The sequence below is a fragment of the Ambystoma mexicanum genome, chromosome 4q (genome assembly GCF_040938575.1).
Source record: "Ambystoma mexicanum isolate Mex_15411 chromosome 4q, UKY_AmexF1_1, whole genome shotgun sequence".
NCBI lineage: Eukaryota > Metazoa > Chordata > Amphibia > Caudata > Ambystomatidae > Ambystoma > Ambystoma mexicanum.
The window spans coordinates 756,724,589-756,748,752 of NC_090928.1; the positions used below are offsets into that span (position 1 = coordinate 756,724,589).

Sequence of the window (24,164 nt, forward strand, 5' to 3'; positions counted from 1 at the left end):
CCCTGCTTCGGTTCAGTCTGGCAGCGGGGCTGCCTTTTCATATGTCTTGCTGTGATCCTGCTCCGCTTGCCTTTCAATCCCCATTTCAGTCTTATTACCCTCACTGCATGCTCATCCTCTTCTTGCGTTTGCGCTCTCTTGCGAGTCACTCTAGTTCCCACTTTCTCCTTTCCCTTCTTACAAAAACTTGCTTTTCCTTCTCGTCTCCCTCCCTTTGCATCTCTCTCTGCTCCAGCTCTTTCTCTTCTCTTTGATTGTCTCTTCGCAGCCTCTCACGTTCTTCCTTCTCTTCCCTCTTTCCTTTCTACTTCTTCCATTATCTCTGCCCACTCTCGTGCTTCACTGCTTCCCATACATCCAGTTACTTCCTTACATTCCCCTCCTTTTTCTCCCGCTGTCTTCCCATCTAATTTCAATAATATTTGCCCTCCTACCCACTCGTTCGATGCTTTTCCTCCCAGCCCATCCCTGGCGCTTGTCTGGGTCTCGCTGCATGCCCCTTTCTGCCCCTCCTCTTGGGTATATGTTGGAGGTTCGAATGTTGGATTTGTGTACCCATCCGCTGCTTTTAATTCCTGTATAGGGTGTATAATCCCTGTGCTTCTATTGCAGCCCCTTCGTTCTCCTGGTCCTGAGGAGGTAGGAGAGCGGGGGCCGAGGGAGCTGCACCCGGAGTCTCCTGCTGGCTCAGCATACATTGGCGCCTCGCTACTTCCCCCTTGTCCTCCTGAAACATCTTCCAGAGTTCGAATATCACCGTAGGACTGCTCTGTTTTTCCCCTTATAAGCCTCTTGTATGTGTGTTTGTGGTGATTGCTGCATGTATTTGGAGAAACTTCTGCATTGTGGCCATGGCTTAGTCGATTTGCCTTCTGTGTTCTTACATCGCGGACGGGCCTTACATAGGTGCTTTACGGGCATATCCCCCCGCACTACCCTTGACACATTGCTTTATACTCACTTGACCTCAAGTCGAGGCTTTCGATACTTCCATTATTATACAAACACAAAAATACTTTTAATCTCGTTTTTCTCAACTTTACAAATGCCAGTTCTTGTCAATTATCCTGAGCCTCTCTGGCTCCCAACCAACCTTTCAGGCATGCTCCACGCACCACCCTTCTACACCTCTCTGCCTCCTCAGGCACATCCACCAATTTTGCACATGCGCCTTCCACGCACCGCCACTGAACAGCTTACTCGGTCAATTGCAAATCGTGAACACCAAATTTTGTACCTCCTCGTGCTGTCCTAGTCCTATGCACAGAGCCTATGGGTGACGTCACTGCTTAACACATAGGGGAAAGATAGAAATCACTAACAGAGCTCGCAACACTATTGTTCCATCACAGAGAAAATGTTTACGAACCCGACATATACCCACAGCTGTCTTCCTGCCTCCTAATAGGGGATACCAATATGTTCAACCTTTACCTACATCGTTGCCTTGTAGATAAAGCCAAGACTTAACCAGAAGAACACCTTCTGCAATTTAAGTTAGCTCCCTTTGCTAAGCATTTACACAGAGATGCCATCATGTATGACCTGAGCTAAAACTCCCAATCCACGGGGAATCCAATATTTAGACAACTTTTATCATCCATACCCTTACGTCAATAGTCTTGGTTATTCGCCAGAACCTTTTACCTTCAGACCGAATGCTCCCTAACCAGAAAAATGACATCTACCTCTGCTCCCTACTGTACTTCACACTACTCGACACTACCAAACGATACTCAACAATACTTGAAGGGTACTCAACAATACTCGTCACCACCCCACACCTGACATTACTTTACCACCCTCTCAGTTGCTGTGTGACTGAGTCAATACTTAAACTCTGTGATCCACTGACGCTGCTCGGCTACTGGCTCCCCCAAAGCTGGCGCATCACCCTTCTAGTCTGCTGGGATATTCTCCAAACTTGCTCATGGTGGCCTCTGCACAGGGATGCACCTTCCATTGGTCTCACGTTCCATGAGGCGCCCTGCAGCTCTCCAGACGCTGCAGTGGAAGAGCCGGTTTATGCCGAATGGGCGTAGTCAACCATACCTCTGCTACGAACTTGTTGGCTTGGGTATACCAGAGGGACTGTGGTTCACACTACAAGCTCACCGTTCCAGCTCCCAGGGCCCAACAAACCCTCTTCCAGTGCATAGACAGAGGACTTAGCCAAGGGCAAGTTAGAACTAGCGTGTATTACACATACAGGGATCATACAGGTCATTGAAAATCTCCTGGATTCACAGCTCCTAAGCCCGTGTCGGGCGATTTTGTTCGATTAATACGTCACAACATGGGGCTCTTCCACAAAAACCTATGAGTAGACAGGATTGGGTAGTTGGGGTGGTAGTGCCTATGCATGGCACCTATAGATACTACTCTATTGGTCCTCACATGTCAGGTGGCTTGCCTGCCACTTCCCCAAAAAGCTATCTATTACATTGGTGCAGGGTTGCAGGATTACCATTGGCCCTTGCCCTTACCATTCACCCCTGAATTTCTGTTCCCTGATAGGCTGGAGCTGATCTCCCCAGGCTTGGGACCCAGCTCTGTTCTCAGCTCTCATTGCACCTTCTCAAGGTGATGAAAAAGACTATGTGTGCCCACTGTAACCGTCAATGCCACCACTTTTGCCTGTGAGTTCCCTCAGCGTTGCAACTTTGTTAAAGAATCCATGTTTCACTTCATGTCTGTGTTGCTGAGAACCGTTTGTCTTCCCGGGTGAATGACCATTTTCTGGCTCAGCCGCATCGCATAGAATGACCATTTTCTGGCTCAGCCGCATCGCGTAGTTTAGGACCGCGAAATCGAGCTCTCTGGTCTGCAATTTATGAGGATTTATTCTTCTCTTCTGCAGATGGCTCCTTGTCTCTTAGCTTCGGAATGTGCTGGTTATATGACCTTGGCTGCGAGCCCTAGATGCTGTTCATTGCAGCCTGGTTCTGCTTTCATTGGTCTCTCGTCCTCTGGCTTGTGGCCTCATGTAACCTCATTATAGTTTTACTATGATTTCTATTATCTATACCGTGCTATGTTTCCTATAGGTTGGTAGTATTTGGATTCTCCAGGCTTCTTATACGATCCTGTAGTTCCATAGGGTTAGTTGCGATAAGCGTCTGCAAGCTTGCTCTGCATGTCTTCTTTTGCCTTGCATTCAACGTTTCTGCACTTGGCTAATGAGAAAAATAATAAAAGGTTTCGACAGTATGTATGTGTATCTGTCAAGGTCCAGTCTTGAATCTTCCTGCAGGAGTGATGCTGGCCCACCAGACCCCCCCAAGTATGCCGGCTCAACAATCTCAAAAAGATATAATTATCAAACTGGCAAACCCAAGGGGAAAGGGGAATGGAGAACAAAACAAAAGCATATCTTCACTGGTTTTCAATTTTGATCACTCGACAACTGATAAATCATCTGGAACTGGATTACTGGAATATGGTTCCTCAGTGTCTGCGAAAATCTAAACACAAATGATTCACAATTAATATTACTCTATTCTGTGTTTGAACTACTAGTATATATATATATATATATATATATATAATCAAAACATAGATTTAAATACCTGCAGCCTATGCTTGATTGCTGATAGGCTTCATTATAAATTATTATTATTAATGTCTTCTTACCTATATTCCTTCACTGCTGCTTTACTTCCTGAATTATAGTCTCATGGCTCTAATTATGTTGTTAAGAATTAGAAGAATAGCTTGTCTGAAGAATAGTTCAAATGATCATCTTTAGAAGCTTTTCTTTTTCTTGAATAAAGTTCACAGCAAATTTTGAAAAAATTCTATTTGTATTTCTTTGGTAGTCAATGTTCAGTAGATAGATCTTGAAATATTTTGATTAAAAATAGTTCACTTTGCTTTATAAATGATGAAAGTGACGCTACTATTGCCATCCATAGTAACGTAACACGTACCTTCAAAACTGATGAAGACACGAGCATAAATAATGTTACTGTGCTCTTGGATTGAAATGAAAACAACTGTACATGACACTCACCAATCCGCGCGCTATGGGAGATGAACCGCGCACTCAGGACCGCTGTGAGATAAGATGACTCCTGGACCGCGCACAACGGAAGATGAACCGCGCACGCCGGACCGCGGATGAGATGACGCCTGGACCGCGCACAACGGAAGATGAACCGCGCACTCCGCACCGCGGATGTGGAAAAAACCTGCGCTTCACCAATAACTAAGAAAAAACACAACGACACAAAACGTCGTCTTAAATAATTGCAATACTACGAAGCACCAAAAGATATATGCATACGTCACTATCAGGAAGTGAAGGAGCACAAATAGGACGCACGCAATATTATGTTAGTGGGCCCTTTACTTCAAAGTATCCGTTACGAGAAACACGCGCACACTAAGAATTAAAGTTTAAAAATGTGCGCAAAAGGTTAGTAAAGTTAAACACGAGTGAACAGTAATAAAAACACTGGCAAGAAGCGCTCCCGCTAAGCACACTTATATAAAGATCTTGTAAAAACTCTAATGAAGAAAAAATGTAAATGCAGCCGCAAATACCATAAAATGAACGTTTACTTTTCTAACAACTAAAACAACACGAGTTCAAGAGCAAAAGAAGTTCATGTCCTCAAAAGTACAGTTTCTAGCAGGATACTTCTTGACTTGACAGTTGTTGATAAATTAAAGTCAATTAGTAACAATAGAGGAGTTTATCCAAACATTAGACTTAGCTTGCTTCATCTGTGATGATCTTAACTCAATATGAAAATGATGATTTCTTCTCTGTAGATAGTTCTTACACAATGTTACTATAGATATATTCCTACTGATAATGTTTTCAGAGCTAAAATAACTGCAACCTTCCTCTAAGGGAACTGGAATGAAAGGCAGTTTAGAATCTTGATGAAAGTTCCAAACTACCTCACAGCACTTCTCCTCCAATCACTGTTGTGAAACGGATCCTCCATCTTGGCTTGGTGAATTAGGCACTTCCTCAATGGTTTAACATTAATGAAACTTATGTAAATAATAAGATGTTAATTTCAGAAACAACACCCAAACATCACTCAAGCATTACTCCTACATATATATGTGATGATGAAATCTCCGAAATGAAAGTCTTCTAGTGTAATGTCTCTTTGACAATGTGGAAATGTGCCATGGGATCCTGACAGTATCTGTCCTCTATCTACAGAGCTGTGTAAGCATGTTCTTCGTGTACACACATGTGTGTTCGTGTAACTTTGTGCATGGCTGCGAGTTTGCTTTATGACTAACGTGGCTATGTTGTGATGTCACTAATGACGTCAGTACAATGGTTTTCCGTTGTTAGTCAATTTGATCCATCGAGGCATTTGGATCCATGATCAGGGTAGCAGCACCTGTATCCATAAAGACATTGGGCCTCATCACGAGTTGGGCGGCATTCCGGCGTATTTTCTGTCAAGCGCTATTTGCGCTAATGCCACGATGCTTGGTGGAAACAACGGCAGATCATGAGTCTGCATACATGCGCACAGGGACATGGCGTTAACACAAATAGCGCCTGGCAGAAAAAGTGTCTAGGAACCCGTAAATCCGGCGCCCATTGCGCTACTGCCGAGCCGCGGTGCTATTAGTGCGCAGGAAACGCATCACTGCCGGAACGGGAAATAAAGCGGTGGCCATTTTGGAAATCACAATCCACGGTAAATCGCAGCCCCTGCAAGCCATCCACTCCTGTTAAGCTAGGAAAATGGCTCAGGAACGCACCAGGGGCAAGTAAGCCCTGGATAGGTTGAGAAAACCGAAGTTTACTGACCAGGAGCTTGCCATACTTGTAGAGAAGGTTCTGGGCCATCAGGAAGAGATTTATGGCCCCCAGCAGCGCAAGACAAGTGCTCAGCGGCGAGCACAGATCTGTAGGCAAGTGAGCCAGAAGGTATCTGCGGTGGGCCGTGTGCCCAGGGATGGGGAGGACTGCTGCAAGCGCCTGAATGACTTGCAGGTCCGTGTCCGTGGTCTCCTGGTCCAGCACAGGAGTGAGAGCATGGGGACTGGAGGAGGGCCAGCACCACCACCACCACCACCGGACCTTACCCCCTGGGAGGAGCAGATGACGAGCCTGATCGACATGGGCACTATTGAGGGAGTTGGAGGAGCGGAGGCTGGCACCGGTACCCATGAGGCTACAGGTGAGAACCCCCCTCTGAAAATGCATGAATCTGTTAGGCCCACGCCTCCAGACCCTGAGTGAATGTATGTGCATGCAATGTGTGTGAGGCACCGCAGCCACCCATTACTGCCCCCTCCTACCCCCTTGTACCATAAGTACTTACAATGTATCAACCTGAGGCCCAGGGGAAAGACATCCATGGCCATGACACAGCAACGTGATGTGTGGGTGCGTATGAAAGCACCCGCACAGCAATATGGGAGCTGTACATCCTCAACAGACATCTGAAGATGTCACACCAACATGTCCAAGCAGTATCCCTCCCCTGTACCACGTTGCACCAATCAAAACATGGGGACTCACTAAAATGCAATGGCAAAGCATGATAGAAACTGTGTCCAAAGCCACTGTAAGGCATGAAATGCATGATACAAATGGAAGCTGCCCTCAACTCATACAGCACCCTATGTACCCCACAGGCACACAGCGCTCATCAAAGGCCAATGATGATGGGGAGGAAGGAACAACATCCTGCCGCATGTCCCACACTTCTACCAGCACCACCATCCCGCAAAGGGATCGGCAAGAATAAAATAAGACGCAGGACACATCCAAGTTCGCTGCACCTTAGCCCATCCAGACGGGTGCAGCGTCCACAAGTCTGCAGGGCGACAGAGCCTCAAACACCGGAAGCCACCACAGACACTCAGGATGTGGAGGGAGCCACCAGTGGGTCTAACTCTGATGAGGCCCACACATCCACAGCAGCACGACACATTGCACTGGTGTCCTCACCCAGCCTCATTGTCGCACATGGGATGGGCACACCCCAGGGTAGCCTGGAGCAGGTGCCAGTGGATGCACACACTCCACATGTACGTGTGCGTCGTGCCCACACACCTAAGCCTGATGTGGACACACCATCTTATGGTTCCCCTGAGGATGGGCACTACAACCGCAGCAGCCCCATCAGAAGTGGCACCATGTCCCCCAACAGCCCCCCTTCTACCCTGCGCAGAGCTGTCAGTCCAATCTCCAGCAAACCTCAAAGGCCCCTCGTCACAGGAGCTGCTGTGATGGGGCGGCTGGATGTGATGGAGGCCCGACAGCTGCAAATTGAGGCCATGTCGACAGAGCACAACCGCCACATCAAGGCTATCAGCAGTGCCATACGGAATGCAACCAAGACCATGGCACGTGACAATGTGCACACCCGTAGAGTGGTGGAGGGCTCTACAGCGGCCTTGACAGGTTTTGGACAAAGGGTACAGGAGCTATGCGAGGTCCAATCTGCACATGCTAAGCAGATGCTGGAGGCAAACAATCTGCTCCGCCAGCAGCTGCAGGTCTCAGGAGCAATACCATCTGCCTCTACAACATTCACAGAGGGATCCCTGTAGGCTTCGCCCAGGTGCCGTTCCCTGCGCAATCTCCCCCGCTGCTCACCAGAGGCACCCGGCCGTGGGAAGCGCCCACGAACATCCGAGATCGACATGGCACAGTTGTGCCGTGCCCTAGGCACATGGACCCACTAGCACTATTTTGGGGTGTTCTGAAGGGGTTGGGGGGAGTGTGTGATGGGGAGTTCAGAGGGTGGTGGGGGAGTGTGTGATGGGGAGTTCACAGGGGGGTGGAGGGAGTGTGTGCTGGGGAGTTCACAGGGGGAGGGGGTTTGTTAAAAAAACAATAAATCCTGTTCATAATGCATACAAAGCATGGACATTCATGATTGAGTTTAAGTGCTCTTTATTTTACAAGTGATATGTGTCAAATGTATCAATCAAGGCCTGTCTGGCCAACCTCCCATTCCTCACCCCATTCCTGTGTGCATGTGCCCCGGTGATGGCCACATTTTCATCATCACTGCCATCGCCAGGTGGCTGGCCATCAGCATCAGGGGGCAATGGCACATGCCTGCGACAGCAAATGTTGTGCAGCATAGCACATGTAAGTATGATTTTGCCAACCTTCTCTGGTGCATACATCAAGGCCCCTCCCATACTGTGTAGGCACCGGAAGCATGCCTTCAGCAATCCAAATGCCATTTTCACACAGATGCGTGTACGCCCATGGGCAATGTTACATGCCAGCTCTGCTGGAGTGTGTGGATTACGCACAGTGGTTATGAGCCATGTGTACTGCGGATATCCAGAATCACCTGCAGGGGAGACAATGCAGACATTAGGACAAGGTTGGTTCTGTGGGTGTAAAAGGCTTAGATATCAGTCACATTGGCAGCAGAGTCAAGTATGTGTTGGAAAGGTTAATCCTATCTCGGTGCATTGTTGTCATACATCCTTCAACTTCCGGGACATGCATGGCCTGAGGTTTGCATGCAGCAGTGTATCCATTAATATGTAAATGCTTATGTGTGTCCCACTCATGTAGTACACTTAAGCTATTTTTCATATGGCTACTTTCATTGTGGTGTGTGCTGTTCATGGTGCTGTATTCAATTGATGGACTACTTACTGCAAGCACCAATCCTGTGTCTGAATGCCACTGTACTCTTGTCCCTTGTGTCTAGATGAGGGTGCCCTTATAAGTGCATGTTCAGGTGACATGTTGTTAGGCCTTTTGTTGTTGCATTCACTATGGCTGGTGTTGCGTTTGCTACTTGGCACATTCATGTACGTTTGGCCAGGCATGTGAGTGGACAATCCGGGTTCACTATCTCAGGGATGGTCATTGACGTGACTACAACTACTTGTGTATGGTGTTTTTGTGGAAGTGCCTACATTAGGTCTATATTGGCATGACTGTTGGGTGGCCAGGGTGGAATATCTCTTCTGTGGCAGGGTGAGGAACAGCACTTCGACACACACAAGATGCCTTGTGGTAGTTGGCCTTTAATATGTGACTGTGCTTTCAAAAGTGTGTGCCATTCAGGGTGTTCTGCTGTGTGGAACGTGTGAAAAGGGTTCTCATGCGAGGCACATGCATGGAAATGGTGCTGTGCTAGTGCTGCCTGTTTCTCCTGCTGGCAAGTAGGGATTCCTGTGTGTATGCCCCCCCTCCCAATTTGGCATGCATTTCTGAAGAGATTTTTACTCACCCAACATCCATGTGTATTGGCCTCGGTGCCTCTCCACGTAGCCTGGCAGGGTACTGTTCCGCAGGACCATGGAGTCGTCGGTGGATCCTGGTAGCGGGCGCAGCAGTGGGTGAAGGTTGGGCCGGGGCTACACGTCATCTGCACATTCATGGAATGGTAACTCTTATGGTTCCTGTAGGCTGCCTCATGCTCCCAGGGTGCTACTAGTGCTACATGTGTGCAGTCTAGGGCTGCTATGACTTTGGGGACTTGGACAATGACATGGAACTGTCCCTTGAGCTGGTTGACCTGTGCCTGTGTGGCTGGCAGTGCAATGAGCCCATTGATATGGAGCAGCAGTGCACCCAGTTCCTGTCCCAGCACGGCACTGAAGGTGGACTGGGCCATACCATGCATCATGGCAACGGTGTGTTGGAAGCTGCCAGTCCCAAGGTACTTTAGTACTGACACAAGCTTCACAAGTGGGGGCACAGCAGTGCTGATGGCTATGCGGCTGCCAATGTCAGCTTGGATTGTGTCCAGCAACTGGGTGATGGTTGCCCTGTCCAGCCTGTACTCGGTCACCAGCTGCCCATCAGTCAGGGCCCAGGGTGTTGGCCTGACCCTGGGGATGGCTTGCCGCCTTGCTGGTGCTAGTCTCCTCCTCCTCCTTCTCCTCACCACCCCCTGTGCTCCAGGCGCAGCAGGTACATGTCCACATCAAGGCTCCCGGCTGCAAATGGCAAAATGGTGTTGGGAAGGGTGTGTTGTGCATGGGTGGGTCTTTTGTAGGTCTCTGGTGTGCATTGTTTTCACCTGGTCCCTTATTGCTTTCTCCTCCCTGCTCCTGATGCTGTAATGGTGTTGGGAAATGTGTGTTGTGCATGGGTGGGTCTTTTGTAGGCCTCTGGTGTGCATTGTTTTCATCTGGGCCCTATTTGCTGTCTCATGTGTTCTTTTACCTCCAGCCCACCTCCAGCATTTGGGCAGGGGTATGTTTGGTATTCCCGCCGGTTTTCTGGCGCTAATTCCGCTTTCGCTGGTCTTGTGATGGCTCTCTAATAGCGCGTTTGGTTGTCAGCGCTATTACAGCCGTCTGTACTAACGCTGGCTGTAATGCTGGTGTGATTTGCAGTCATGATCCCGCGGGGCGGTATTGGCGGTGCTAATACCGTTTTGCACTGATTTAAGACTTACCGCCCAACTCGTGATGAACCCCATTGACTGGATAAGGTTTGAATGGCTGTCTAAGAGAATATCTGTTCACAAATGTGAATGTCACTGGCCCTTCTGGGGGCTGTTCAAACAATGAGTTGCTTCGTGAATTCTTGACTCTTCGGGCTGTAATGTTCATGGTGGGGAGGAGGGGCATTCCAGGGTCACTGGGAAATGGGTGTTTGGGACCGGAGAGTACCTCACCATTATCCATTTCTTCAGAATGCCTGTCACCAGGCATGGAGGGAGGGTGGGAGGCTGCGTGCGACTCCCACTTGTACTGCCTCCAGCACCTAGTTCTGGCACCAAAGCCCTAAAGGCCAGCTTTTCTGGGTCACCTCCAGGCCTTGGGACAAGTTTAGGCACCTGACTTCGTGGGAGGCCAACATGATTGAACCCAGCCCCCTCCTTGGATAACCGATGTCCAAAAAGCACCTAGTCCTCGAATCCTCGATATTTGGTACAGAGTAAAGAGATTGCAACAGAGGATAAAAAAGTGGCATGATTAAAGTAAAACTGCCATTTTTACGAACAAAGATAACCTATCCAAATACAGAAATCTCCAAAGAGTGGAAGGAGTCATTGGAAACTACTTTATGGCAGAAGATGAAGTGTAGATCTCACACATGCACAAACAGTTGTGAGCAGTAGACGAGTATTTCGAATTATTGATCAGGAGTATTAGTGCTTCAGCCAAGGTCATTGCAAATCTACCCCATCACCAGTACGATGTTTTTGTTAATACCTGAAATTGTGAAGCACGGAGGAAAGCTGCAGATGGGGACAGACTTGTGCTTGTTTGGTGCAAGGCAGTAACTCTATCTAGACCACACTTTGGCACACAGAACCCCAAGGCCACAGGCTCCAGCAGAGCCAATGTCAGTTCCAGCAGAGCCAATGTCAATCCCTCAATGCAAAGTCGCAGCAAGTTGGATGTGCCTCGTCCTACAGGGATTTCAATTTTAATTCAGCAGTCACAAACCTGGGCATACAGTATTGTAGTGTATCGCTCACATCTTGGAACAGCAAATTAAATCGGTTCTATGTGAAAAGACCTCTTTATTAAGGTCTCATGAGTAAAAGACCGGTTTATATTGGCCATTTTTCTTGAGGTTGTACATCATCATGAAACCTTAATATTGAGGTGTTTTCACATACACCCGCCTCTTTTTTTAAAACATTTTTTTACAATTAGTTTTTTTTTAGCCCCTTTGCTCCTCCCACCTTCCACTTTCCTGTTCTATTAACTCGCCCCCCGCTCCTTCTCCCCCATCCAAGACTCTCCTAAACCAAAACACATACATACACACAACACACATGCACCCACACACTTACCAGTTCTCCTCGTCCTGCGCTTCCGAGTCCCGCTGAGCCCGTCATTCGTGTGCGGCAGGGGCAGTCTTTCTAAATTGATTTTTTTAAAAGATCTTAATAAAAAGATATTTTCATCTAGTACCATTAAATCTACTCTAAATTATTTTCGCATCTACCTTTGTGTACTCAATTCCACAGAACATGCTTCTCTTATTTCGTTAGAGTTGCTAATGAACTCGTTATCTTCATGCAAAGCATGTTGCAATGTATTTGAGACTTCCACACGTCAAGTTCTGTTCATTCTAGGACTAACGCAGATGACCCCAAAGCCAGCATCATTTTTACCAATTTTTTAATTTTTTTTATTTTTTATTTAAAGTTGTGTTTGGTTTTACATAAAGAAAACTTTTACAACATTGTCATTCTCATACAAAATAATAAAACAGAGATTTATAAAAACAATCCTTATTAAGATCCAAATTCATCATTTTTTTTAGAAGACTTTTTGAACAATTATTAAAATAATATTCATCAACCAACAAGTTGCTTAAGTCGACTTTTCTTTTCCAGATTAGATCATAAAATGAAACCTAACCCAAACATGGGAATTTACAAACAGCATTAATTACATTCCTTTTGTTAGGCTTTTATGCAATATTTCTACCTCCAGTAAATAGTGATTCATTTTCAATTGATAGTGCGTTTTTGATTTTCCCCAAAATGCGTACTAATGATAGTATGAGAGCCATGCTCTCTCCATGCATAGATCTTTCCCAAAAAGAAGATTTCAAGATGTCACAATCTTTCGGAGCATATATCCCCGGTAATTGTTTCTGTCATTTTCAAAAAAGGTACAATCAACCACAAGATGTTTCAGGATTTCGGCCGTTCCACAATCACAGAAGCGACAATTCAAGTTAATTAATTCACTGTCGTTTTTATTCCAATGTTGGATTCTCTCAAGTGTGTGGCACTGGTTCAATTTAAACCTCATATACATTTGACGTATCTTTCTAGATGGACATTGAGAAAGATAAGAAGATCTCAGTTCTCTCTTCCTTGGTCTTTTCGCATATTCCAAATATGTCATATATTTATTATTGCAATCCAAAGTTGCAGACCAGTCACGATCATATAGATTTCGTTTGACTTTTGGAAGATGCATAACAAGGTCAGAGATCGAGCAGTCTGTCATCTAGAATGCTTTTCATTTCGATATCATACCTATCCAGGGATTTAAGTTTTCGAGTGTCGAGTATCTCATTTAGATCAAAATAAAGGGAATTATGATAGGGTGCCTTGATATCTGCATATCTTGACAGTTTGCACCATGACCATCTCGCTGCTAGAGATGACAAACCCATTTCATGTCTAATGATTGAGTTAGGGATCGATGGAGATAATCCCAAAGTATGTTTCCATAGGTTGCCCTGTATAAGGTATAGAGTTGCACCCATATCCAGAAGGCACATGTCCAATCCATATAGAAGGATTGGTTCCACTTTCAACAAGTAGAACTCAATTAGCGGTATTAAGGAAAACTCACAATATTTTCCGATTATCACCTTCATCATGGATGCCAAAGGGCGCACCTTCATATTCAAATGAGTTTGCCAAACTTTTTTGGAATATTGGTCATTTAGGGGGGAACCAAGATAACGAATTGATCTTGCACATTCAATTTAATTTCCATCCAGTTGCCAAGTGTATGATTTAGTTTTTTTATAGTTGCGAAAGATGACAATTTGCGATTTAGAAGGGTTTGGCAACAGGTTATGTAATGCTGCAAATTTGGAAAATTGATTTAGTTTCAATTGTAGCCCACTAGGGGTTCGATCAATCAGTACAATATCATCTGCAAAACATAGCCATGATATTTTTAAGTCCCCAAGTTGTGCGGGATACATGCCAGTCTCATTGCATAGCTTATCCACATCGCAAAGATATAAATTAAACAAAGTGGCGGCCATGTTACATCCTTGTTTAACCCCGGTTTCGGTGTCAATGGGAGTTGTGAGAGCACCAGATTTGGTTATCCTAATTTGAAAAGTTGTGCTATTATGTAGCAAGTCAATCAATTGTACCATCCTTTTAGGAAAACCCAGTGTTGGTCCAGAGTACTTCTCTTATGACTGTGTCAAAAGCACTACTCAGATCCAATGCCGCCATATAAACTGCACCGGTTTCAGGTGTTTTAGATTGCGCAAAAATATGTGAGATAATGTATGCATTTAAGGAGGTACCCATGTTCTTGCGAAATCCAGTTTGAAATTTTGAATAGATGTTCTTTGTTTCTATGAAAGTTTTGTAGGCACTGCAGTAGAATGATCGAAAATACTTTTACTGAGGCATCCATAAGTGCTATAGGTCGAAAATTGGAGGGCAGCTCTGGATTCCCTTTCTTATATATTGGAATAATGATGGCGTTTAGCCATGACCTTGGGATTATGTTGGTCGCCACGATGTAAGAGAATTTAGTATAGAGAATGGCACCCCAAAAGTAGGGATCATCTTTTAAGATACAAGCAGGCAAGCCGTCCGGCCGGGCCGCCTTTGAGGAGTTGAGTGAATTGATTGCATCAATAATTTCCTCCATAGCGAATAATATACATTCATTACATTTATAGTGTATTATTCCAAAGTGAAAGGGTTGGAATTGAGGGGGTAGACTATACTTAATTTTAATATAATCCTGCCATATAGATGCTGCAATCAGGGACCCTAAGTCGTGCGCGGCGACCCCTTTTTTATTGTTCAATATTGCCCAAATGGTTCTAGTATTATTGGTGATGATAGACTTCATCATTTTTTGATTGGCATATAGCTGTAGATACATTTTTCTGATTTGTAGCATGCGGCTATATTTAAATTTTATCATTTTTTTGGCTTCATAATACTTGGCATAATTTAATGACAGTTTACTTAAAGCTCTTAAACGTTTTTTTTCCTGTTTGATTTGGGCAATTTCAAGAATATATCCTCTAGAGACATTTAGCTTATTCAGTGCCGCTCTTTGCGTAAGGAATTCTATATGCTCTTTTATTATATGAGTATTCCATTCTTCTCTCATGTGAGCATTAATAGACACATTTTGAGAGTGAGGCACCCTAATTACATCTCTGTGTACCAAGTAGGATAGTTCTCTGCACATTTTTGGATGCCAACCGACCGAGGTCTGCGCATGATGAAGGGTCACCAATCCCAATGAAGCTTCTTTGTTTAAAATTGCCAATTCACATCTAATGCTGATACTGATCGGATTATGATCACTCTGAGTATCTTCAATAATGATCACATTGTTGACCATAGTGATTAGTGAGGTAGAAACAAAAAAGTAATCAATATATGAGGTTAGAGGCCCCCTCGACCATGTCCCTCTATGAGGGCCAGCTTCATAGTCTACCAATTGTAAGTTCCATTCCTTAAAATAAGCTACCCAGCGCTTCCCCATGGTAATTGAAGAGCTACTAGGAGGCATTTGTTTGTTTTTTGAGCAGACATAGATGGTGAACATACAGCAATACAATCGCCTCCAATAACAATCATATAATTTGGATTGCTAATCATTACCTCTTCTAGTATGTCATCCATGGTGTCAAATGCGGCTTCTATGGAAGAGTTTCCGGGGTTAAAATATACACATACAACCAAGAACACACAAGTCGACAATCCATTTGAGAGAAACTCAATAGCCAACATGCAATTTTTCGAGTAAACAACCTTGGATTTGTGATTCATAGCATTGTTAACAAGTATCGCAATCCCCCCATAAGGACGACCAGTTGGGCCCTTTTTTTACCAATACCTCCCTTCATCATAACTTATGTTTTGTCACACTAGGAATCAGAACCACCTCATCGGTGCTTTTCCTTCTTTCCTTATATTAGAATGCAGTTTACTCCAGTTAAGTACAAACTTCATAACTGTATTTTCGCTACATCCTGTCATATTTCTGCCAAGAAACACTGTTTGATAAGTAGACATCAAATAAAGCATTTAACCAAAGAGAAATTGTTTTGGGGTAGAGTATTTAAATGACTGCACTCATTATTAATATTTGTATAATTATCATTTGATGACATTTCTAAAGATGTTGTGTTTGTAGCAAATCCTTCTTCTGAAGTTAGCCTTCTGATGTGTTTTCTTTTTAATTGTATGGTGAAAATCACAGCAGCAAGTGTTTTACATTAAAAATCATTGTCCAGCGATGGAAAGGATTTTCTACATTGGGGTTCTCCTAAAGCACCCAGAAACTAAGATGTTGATGTTTCTAGAATTCCTCTTTAGCAAAAGTAGTTAAACATGTCACAATTTATTAATAACATTTTTGTCCCCATTACATTTCTCTCTCAAAAGGGTATTTCCGTTTGCTCTGGATTTAGGCTGTGGAAGAGGTTACATAGCCCAGCATTTGAACAAGGTAGAGTATTCATGATCACGAGGACAATGAGAATAAAACATGTATTCATCTTAAAGGCCAGTACTTTTTTGTTTAATTGAATATTTTCTTTTAAATAATCAACGCTTTTTATGCAATTCATGACTAAATGGTGGGTCCTCTGCTGATCTACTGGAATCAGTTGTAATGCACACCCTTCACAATCCTTTCCATAGTTTGGAGCTTGCAAGGGCCAACAGTAGGCAAACAATTCATTATTGGGCCCAGAAAAGCACATCAAAACAATCAATCTGATATTCAGTTCTACTCTCTTTGCATAGCTGTGCTGGTCCCTAAAAACAACGTGGTGCAAGCGGATTCATTCCTTTGTGATAAGTAGAAAAGAGATTGTGCCCAATAACTCCCAATTATGAAGCATTTGTAGGCTCAAAATCACAGAACAAGAAGAATGCAAGGGTATGCATATTTTAAAACAGTATGTATTTGCTACCCAGGATATGCAGGTTGTCAAGCCCCAAGCTGTCAAGTATGTTGAAATGCATGGCCTCCAGTCAACATCTCGATAGAAAAATATCAAATTAACACATTAATTACCATCATTTTAAGCAAGGTCACAATTTGGTATTTTTGCAGTGCAAAATGTGTCTTAACTCAAGAGGAGAAGCATAAAAGAGAATTATCCCAAATCGCATTCACAGAAAGACGAGAGGGAGAAAATCGTAGTAAATACATATGTTAAACAGTGATGTGCAGATCCAATTTGTTAACAAAAACAAGAGTGGAGGTAGGCCTTTGTCATTGTTGAACTTTTGAGGATAGAGCTCAGTCCTTTTTATCATATTCAACGCCCCACGGTCTTTGTTATTCTGTGCATGCTTTTGTCATGTTATATGCCCAGTTTCAGTTTCTTAGCTTGAGCACAGTTTTTTGGCAGGTTTTTGCTAGACAGACATAGCTTACTCTATGGAAGAGGGCTGAGTGGAAATATTGCTATTCATTTATTTCTTGAGCACCCCAAACAGAAGCGGATGCGGAATGACACACATGATACAGATTTAATGTAGTTCAACAAGCAATCTTTATTAGTGAGCTTTACTAAGAAGGGTTTGGACAAAACACCTGCAAGTATTAGGGTAATTTCAATAAATGATAAGAGTTGCACAACTGTGTTAGGTCAGAAGAAGGACATAGACCCTGAATAGACATTTCACTTGTATATTCATTAAAGAATATAAATAAAGCCTGTCTTTCCCTATTCAACAAGGCATCCCTACCTAACGAAAGTAGCAAAGGTGCTCGCCAGTCACCAGTGAATGTCTATGAATGAAACCGTCCACCGTCCGACTCTACCCTATCTGACCCTATCACTATTTTCAACTACTTAAAGTCATGGGAATGTCTCCCTTCTCTTGAGGTTTGTTGACTTATCTTTCGTTCAGCCACTTTTCAATAGATGATCTTCACATAATCTCTAGTGATCATTTTTATCAGTTTGTACAGTTCCTTTATTATTGGTTTGTGCTTCTGTTTCTTCTCTTGTTTTCTTCTGCAGTAGGGGATCCGGCTCTCCTCTCCTGGGTAGTTCATCCCACAATTATCTTTTCCTTCTGGGACATTTCTTATGTTCCTAAATATTTCGTAGTCTCTATTTTCTCTTTTCTCTCTGTTCGGATATATTTTTAAAAATTCCAGCTTGTTCTCAGGTTTCTAATGACCTGTTCTGTTATTTCACTTGGACCTTCTTGCTATGAATTATTATGAATTGGGTCATTCCCACAATATAGCTCTTCCACTTCTCTTTCTACCAGCTGTACAAAACTTCCTTCTAGGCTGACTGGACTATGAGTATTCCAACAATGATTCTTATTCACTCGTTATATTTTTTCTGTCTTGACTGTGATGAGTATGAGGAAAAACTCAATGAGCCATCTAAGAAGGTGTCCGCTTTTTTGTTTAGGGGCTCGTGGGAAGAGGACTAAGTAACATGTGAAACAAAGGGGTTGACCCAATGAGCTACCTTCCGATGTTAGCACTGGTGGCTGGGGAACTTGGTCAGAACCCAAGTAAGTTTAAACACACATCTTTTTTAGCACATGTAAAAAGATGGAGAGGTCAGAGTTACAAAAATATATCAGGGTTTATTTAATAATACATCATAAAAAATAATTGTTTCGACCCGATGGTCACAGTTGTACATAAAAACAACATAAAACATGATTGTTGGACACAGAATTACACAGGACAAAAGTTGGTTGTATAACAATAGTAACCTTTAAATTCTAATAGTGTATCACAGAATACACTATAGCTAAAGTGGTGTTACTAGCTAATGGGTGACTTCAGACGATACATTTCATATCTGATTTTAAGAGAATCCCCATATTGATTGTGTCGACAGGGGTTAGTCTGTTTCCAGACTTATCCTTGACCATACATTTAGTCTTTGTCAGTTGTTCATAACATGTATCATTCGTATAAGGCTTTCCTCAGGACACATTGAGCGAAGATTTTAAGGGTATGTGATGTACAGACACTATTGCATTTTTATCACAGCATATCTGCAATAAACCAGAAAGAGCATACATGATTTTTTACACATTTTTACCGACCAGGCATTGTTATTTTCACATATTAATTTTTACTTATTGATTTTTTTTAAATTAACAAAACATTTGGTTTTATGGTTCTTATTCCACATTTACATACTTGACGCTATTAATAGCGTTCTCCGCCATGCCCACGTTAACACGAGCATGTTATATTTATTTTTAACAAAGAAAGGGGGAAAAGGGAACAGGGGTGGACGGGGTGTGGGGAAAGGGAACAAAACAATTCATCATTCGCTGTGCCCTTTTTAAATGGAGCATATCCAAAGGATAAGGCCATGTGTGCATACCTTTTAGAGTTCCAGAGGATATGTAATATTTTCGGTACACGAGCCAGACCACACTGTGTCTTCTAGTGATGAGGCTGCAACAGAATGGGACGTGAAATGATTTATGCAGATATACTAAGGACGCTTTAGTGAGTATGTTTCAACATCGGGCGCCTATCTGATCATTCAAATTGGTTCTCGTGCCAATGCATTTCTTATCAGGCCACAGATGTCCAATCACGAGGGCGTGCTCTTGAGATCTATCATACTGTGTGCAACTACGACAGTCTGTGAAAAAACGGGGAGAGAAAACAATATACCTGGAGTATTAGTCTCAGCTTGAGTGAGCGGACCGGTATATTATCCGGTACCTAGAGTGCGGAGAGAAATCACTTACTTTTTTCACAGGTTTGTGCTTCCCGGCGGTAAGCAAGATTCAAGGTACATGAATGCCGATGTGCTCCAGCTGTCGCCGCAGGGTCATGTGGTATAACTGAAATGTCATGACGGCTGCATCCTAGTTGGGTCAACCCTTTTGTTTCACATGTGATGAGTATGAGCATTCCAGTAATGATTCTCATTCACTCTCGTTATGTTTTCTCTCTCTTGAATGTGATGATTATGGGCATGTTATGTTATGTTAGGGTTATTTTTAGAGTGCATCCTACACCTGAAGGAAACTTGGCGCTAAATATACCCAAGCTGACACATCTGCGAGCCCTGGACAACCTAAAACAAATGTGTTTTTAGCAGACGGCAAAACAGATGATGATTCTCTGTGGCGCGGAGCTCACAGGCAGCTGTTTCCATAAGTGAGCTTCTGCAACAGAGCAACCATGACCACCCAATCTAGACCAATAAAATTGCGAAACCAATAAGAGGAGAGCATCTTGGGAACGAAGGGTTCAGGAGGGGAGATACAGACACATTTTAGATTGGAGATGGTTTCCATGAGTGGTGCATGTTAAGAACTTACTTGAGGAACTAGATATGGGCCCCTATATTGGTCTAACCCGCTATCCATCAATAGGGTAAGCATTGCCAGTGTCAAGAGTGCTGCCCAGCTTCGATCAAAAAAGCGTTTGGCTGAGGCATGCAATAGACTGTGATATGGGCCCGAGTATCTCTCTAGTAAAATTAACTGTGGTTACGAAAGGTATTTGGATATCATTCATCCTCCTTATGCAAGAGCACTATATATAAAATGAAGGACTCTTCTGCGATGGCTATAAGGTTTTGTGAAACACGTAACCAAAATTCATTATTCAATGTAGCAAGCATTCATAGTGTCGCGCAGGCACAACCTTATTATAAGTCCACGCAAGAATTAAATGGAGTTTATTTTATTGCCAAATTTGTTCACCGGGCCTGGCTTTGCAAAATACATTTTGTTCATGTTTTGACCTCTGTCTACAGCAGATTGCTAAATTTCCTGAATTCCCTTTTTAAAAAATGTTACTTTCTGTATGAAAGCACTTGGATCAAAGCAGTACTCAATCTGGACACGTAAAATCAGTTAGCAACAATCATACATGGTACAGAAAAAGCTGTGGAACAACAGGCTATGCATCTGTGGGAACATAAGCTAGTATCCACACCAGTGACACTCCGAGATGGGACCAGATTCTGATGGACAATGCATGATTGGCTTAACACAGGGACCGGGCTTACTGATATTTAGTCCTTCTGGGAAGTCTCTAGTGTTTGTGCGAGGTAGGCTTTGAATAGTTGCCATATGCCTTTCGGGAGATTCTCGACCAGTTGCACAGAAGCCCACTGGTCTTCAGCGTCACTAGCCTAGGTGACGGCACGCATTCACTGACCCATTGAAGGTATAGTGGGCTTGGTCCAGCGTAGCAGCAAGCAGCCCATTGCTAACAATAGAAATAAACATACAAGTCTGCGTGTACGCCCTGTTAGGTTTTCAAATACATGCAACAAACATTGCATAGGGGTCGCATCCAACCCCCTGCTGATCGTGTCATTCAGTATACTGCACACTTCTTTCAAATACACATCCAGTCTAGGGCTGCCCCACACCATGTGAAAAAACCCAGCATTATTCTCGCCACACTTGGGGCATCCACCTTCGCCTGCTTGGGAAAATAATTTAAGCCGGACTAGAGTGAAGTGGTATCTGTACAACACTTTCAGCTGTATCAGATGGAACCGGGAATTGTATGAGACTTCCCTGGTCTGTGCGCGCATAATGCCCCAGCTCTCGTCTGTGATGTCTAGGCTCATGTCTAACGCCCACTTGGAGCGAAGCTTGGCTAAGGGTGATGGGGCTCGGTCTTGGACCAACCTATACAGTGACGAAACCATACCCTGAGATCCATGTGCATCCATGATATACCCAAGTGAAGAGTCATTCTCGGGTTCAACTGGGAAACTCGCCCACGTCCCCTTAAACGCTTTGCAAATACTGATCTATTGAAGCCATTGCGAGGATTTATACTGCGTGAGTGTGGGGATAGCCTCGGCAGACATGAAATTCCCATTCAGGAATTTGCTCCCCATGGTGCCACACCCGTACGGAGTTCATCGCCACAAGGTACCAGCATCTACCTTGGGACAGTTCGAAATACAGTTCCATAAAGTGTAGTTGCTATGATAGGGGTGGAAAACACCCACGAACTTTCAAATGTTACTCCCGGCCAAGGCTGTGTCACTTGCAGGATCGAATGGGCATTAGTCAGCGAAGGTGGGGGGGCAACACTAGGGATCTGAGATCTATCTCTTCCTCTGAGTATCGTTTTGAGTTTCACATGTGGAATGAGTGTGTCCCACGTGAACCAAGAAGCAGCATACTGCGCCTATGCCACCAGCCAGTACAACTTGAAATCTGGGTCAGCAAATCCCCCTCGCCCATTAGAACTGGTCAAGTTATCACACTTGAGGTACACCGCGCCAAAGTGTCACACAAAAGCATTGTTGGTGACCTCCAGGTCTTTAAAGAAAGTCATGCCGGGCCATACCGGTATATTTTGAAAAAGGTAGAGAAGTTTTGGGAGGACTACCATTTTAATAAGAGTAATTTTACCTGCAATGATCAGTGGCAGACGCACCCAGGCCACAAGCTAAGGAGTGCGATGTACATAGTATTTGGGGTCATTGCAATCAAGCAAAGTGGTGGGACGCCTTCTTGCAGTGATCCTCATATATCGCATTTCGGTCAGAGCCCATGTGAAGCCAAGAAATTTTCATGGGTTAGACACTGACTTGGTGCAGTTTACTTTGAGACCGGAAAGTTCCCCAAAATTGAGGACGTCTCACATGATCGGACCCAGGTGAATCTGCGGGTTCCTAACATACACTATAGCATCAACACCTTAAAGAGAGATTACTTCAGGCTCACCAATCATTCGGATACCTCTGTGCCTATGCTTGAGTCAAATGAGATCAGCCAGCACCTCTATATCTATTGCAAATAGCAGTGGTGACAGCGGGCACCCTTAGCGTGTGCCCTAGGCTATGCAAACATAGCCGATAGAATCCCTTTAGAGCAAATGCTTGCGATTGGTGATGTGTAAAGTAGCCACACATATGCCATAAAGTTGGGGCTAAATTTGAATTTTTCCACCACCCTGAACATAAAACGCCAAGCATAGCGACCACAGCCTGGACCTCCTGGCCTATCTGTGCAAGAATGTTCAAAAGGCGGCGCAAGTTGAGCACAGTGCAGCGCCCAGGTATGAAACCCGCTTAGTCAGGGTGAATGATATAATGCATATATGGAGTTAGGCGAGATTCCAAAATCTTAGCAAAGACCCTCACATCTGAATTGATGAAAAATAAAGGGCGGTAGGAGCCGGATTGGTCGGCAGGCTTGTCTGGCTTTAGCAGCATCGTGATAACCGCCTCTCATGGAAGAGGACAGCATGTGTAGCTCAAGGGCTTAGGTCCATACTTTGTGAAGATAGGGCACCACAGAAGTCTTTTAAAATGTATATAAAATTTGGCAGTGAGGCCGACAGGGCCCGGGGCCTTCCCACCAGGCAAATCATCGTTTGCCCGGGCAATATCTTCCAAGGAGATGGGGAGATGTAGCTGCTCGCTAGCTTCGTGTGACAATTCTGTGAGTGGGAGATCCCCAAGAATCTGTCAGTATTCTCATCAGAGCATGCGTCTATTGGCGTATATATCTAAGTAGAAGACTTCAAACACGTTATTTACCTTGGACAGTGTATGTACTAGAGCACCCGATTTGTCCCTGATGTGCGGTATGCAGCAACTACCGCTCGCCTGGCAAACTCTGCGAGCCAGCAACCTACTTGGCCGTTCCCCCTCCCTGTATTTCCTTGCCGCCGCCAGGGCATCCAGAAATTTCTGTTCCCTCTGCTCATTATCCCTAAAATTATCCAACGCTTCCTTCACCTGCAAAAGCGTGGCAGAGGAACGGTGAGCAGAGTGTTGCTGCTCCAGTTGGTGGGGAGTTACTTCGCTATTCCTAATATTCTGTCTGACCGCTTTGAGGACCGCAAACTCAGTGGACATTGCGATGCCACGGATATACGCCTTGAACGATTCTGTGAGACAGGCATGGTATCATGAGACGACACAGACAAGTGAAACATAGTTTGAAAACCTTTATTCTCAATGGTCAGGATGGTATAATGCCTAACTTGCCCTAACTCTAAGATGGGAATGTTCCTTAACAGAAATAAAACTAAGGGAAGTCGAAGTCTGTCCGTCCAAAACAAAATACTGTCTGTGTCAAAACCTATGCTTGTCCTCACTGCTACAGAATAATAGGGTAAATGGGATTTGGCCAACTCAATAGTGTTCAAAGTAAAGTTAATTTGACAATGGAGCCTTTCTGCAGCTCCCTTCTCCAAGTTTAAGGCACTCAGGATTTTAAGGTTCCACAAGTCTCTCAGGTTTCACTCTGCAAAGAAAAGAAAGGTTCACTTGGCAAAAAGTTCACTTGACAAAAGAAGTTCACTGTACCTTTTCCTGGTCAGTTCTTTAGGCTTCTCTGGGTTTCCTTTCCATGAGCCCAGAAGCCCTTTTTCAATGGCTCTCTTGGGCTTCCCTCGCCCAAGCTTAGATCCTCGTGGTTACCCCTGTTCAACTGGTTTAATTGTATTTCCTTTAACACAAAAAGTTCAACTTATAAAAGTTCTGCTTGTTAACATCACAGTTCACTTGGCTTCTTTTGGGACTCCCTTCCCCATTCTGAACC

General features: G+C 44.2%; 1 protein-coding gene across 1 annotated transcript in view; it reads left to right on the top strand.

Moving 5' to 3' along the window:
• Positions 1-24,164, top strand: part of NDUFAF5 (NADH:ubiquinone oxidoreductase complex assembly factor 5) — a 534,186-nt gene that overhangs the window by 108,726 nt on the left and 401,296 nt on the right. The window contains exon 3 of the mRNA XM_069608340.1: positions 16,062-16,125. Coding sequence (XP_069464441.1) covers positions 16,062-16,125 — 64 coding nt within the window. The remainder of the gene's footprint in view (positions 1-16,061; positions 16,126-24,164) is intronic.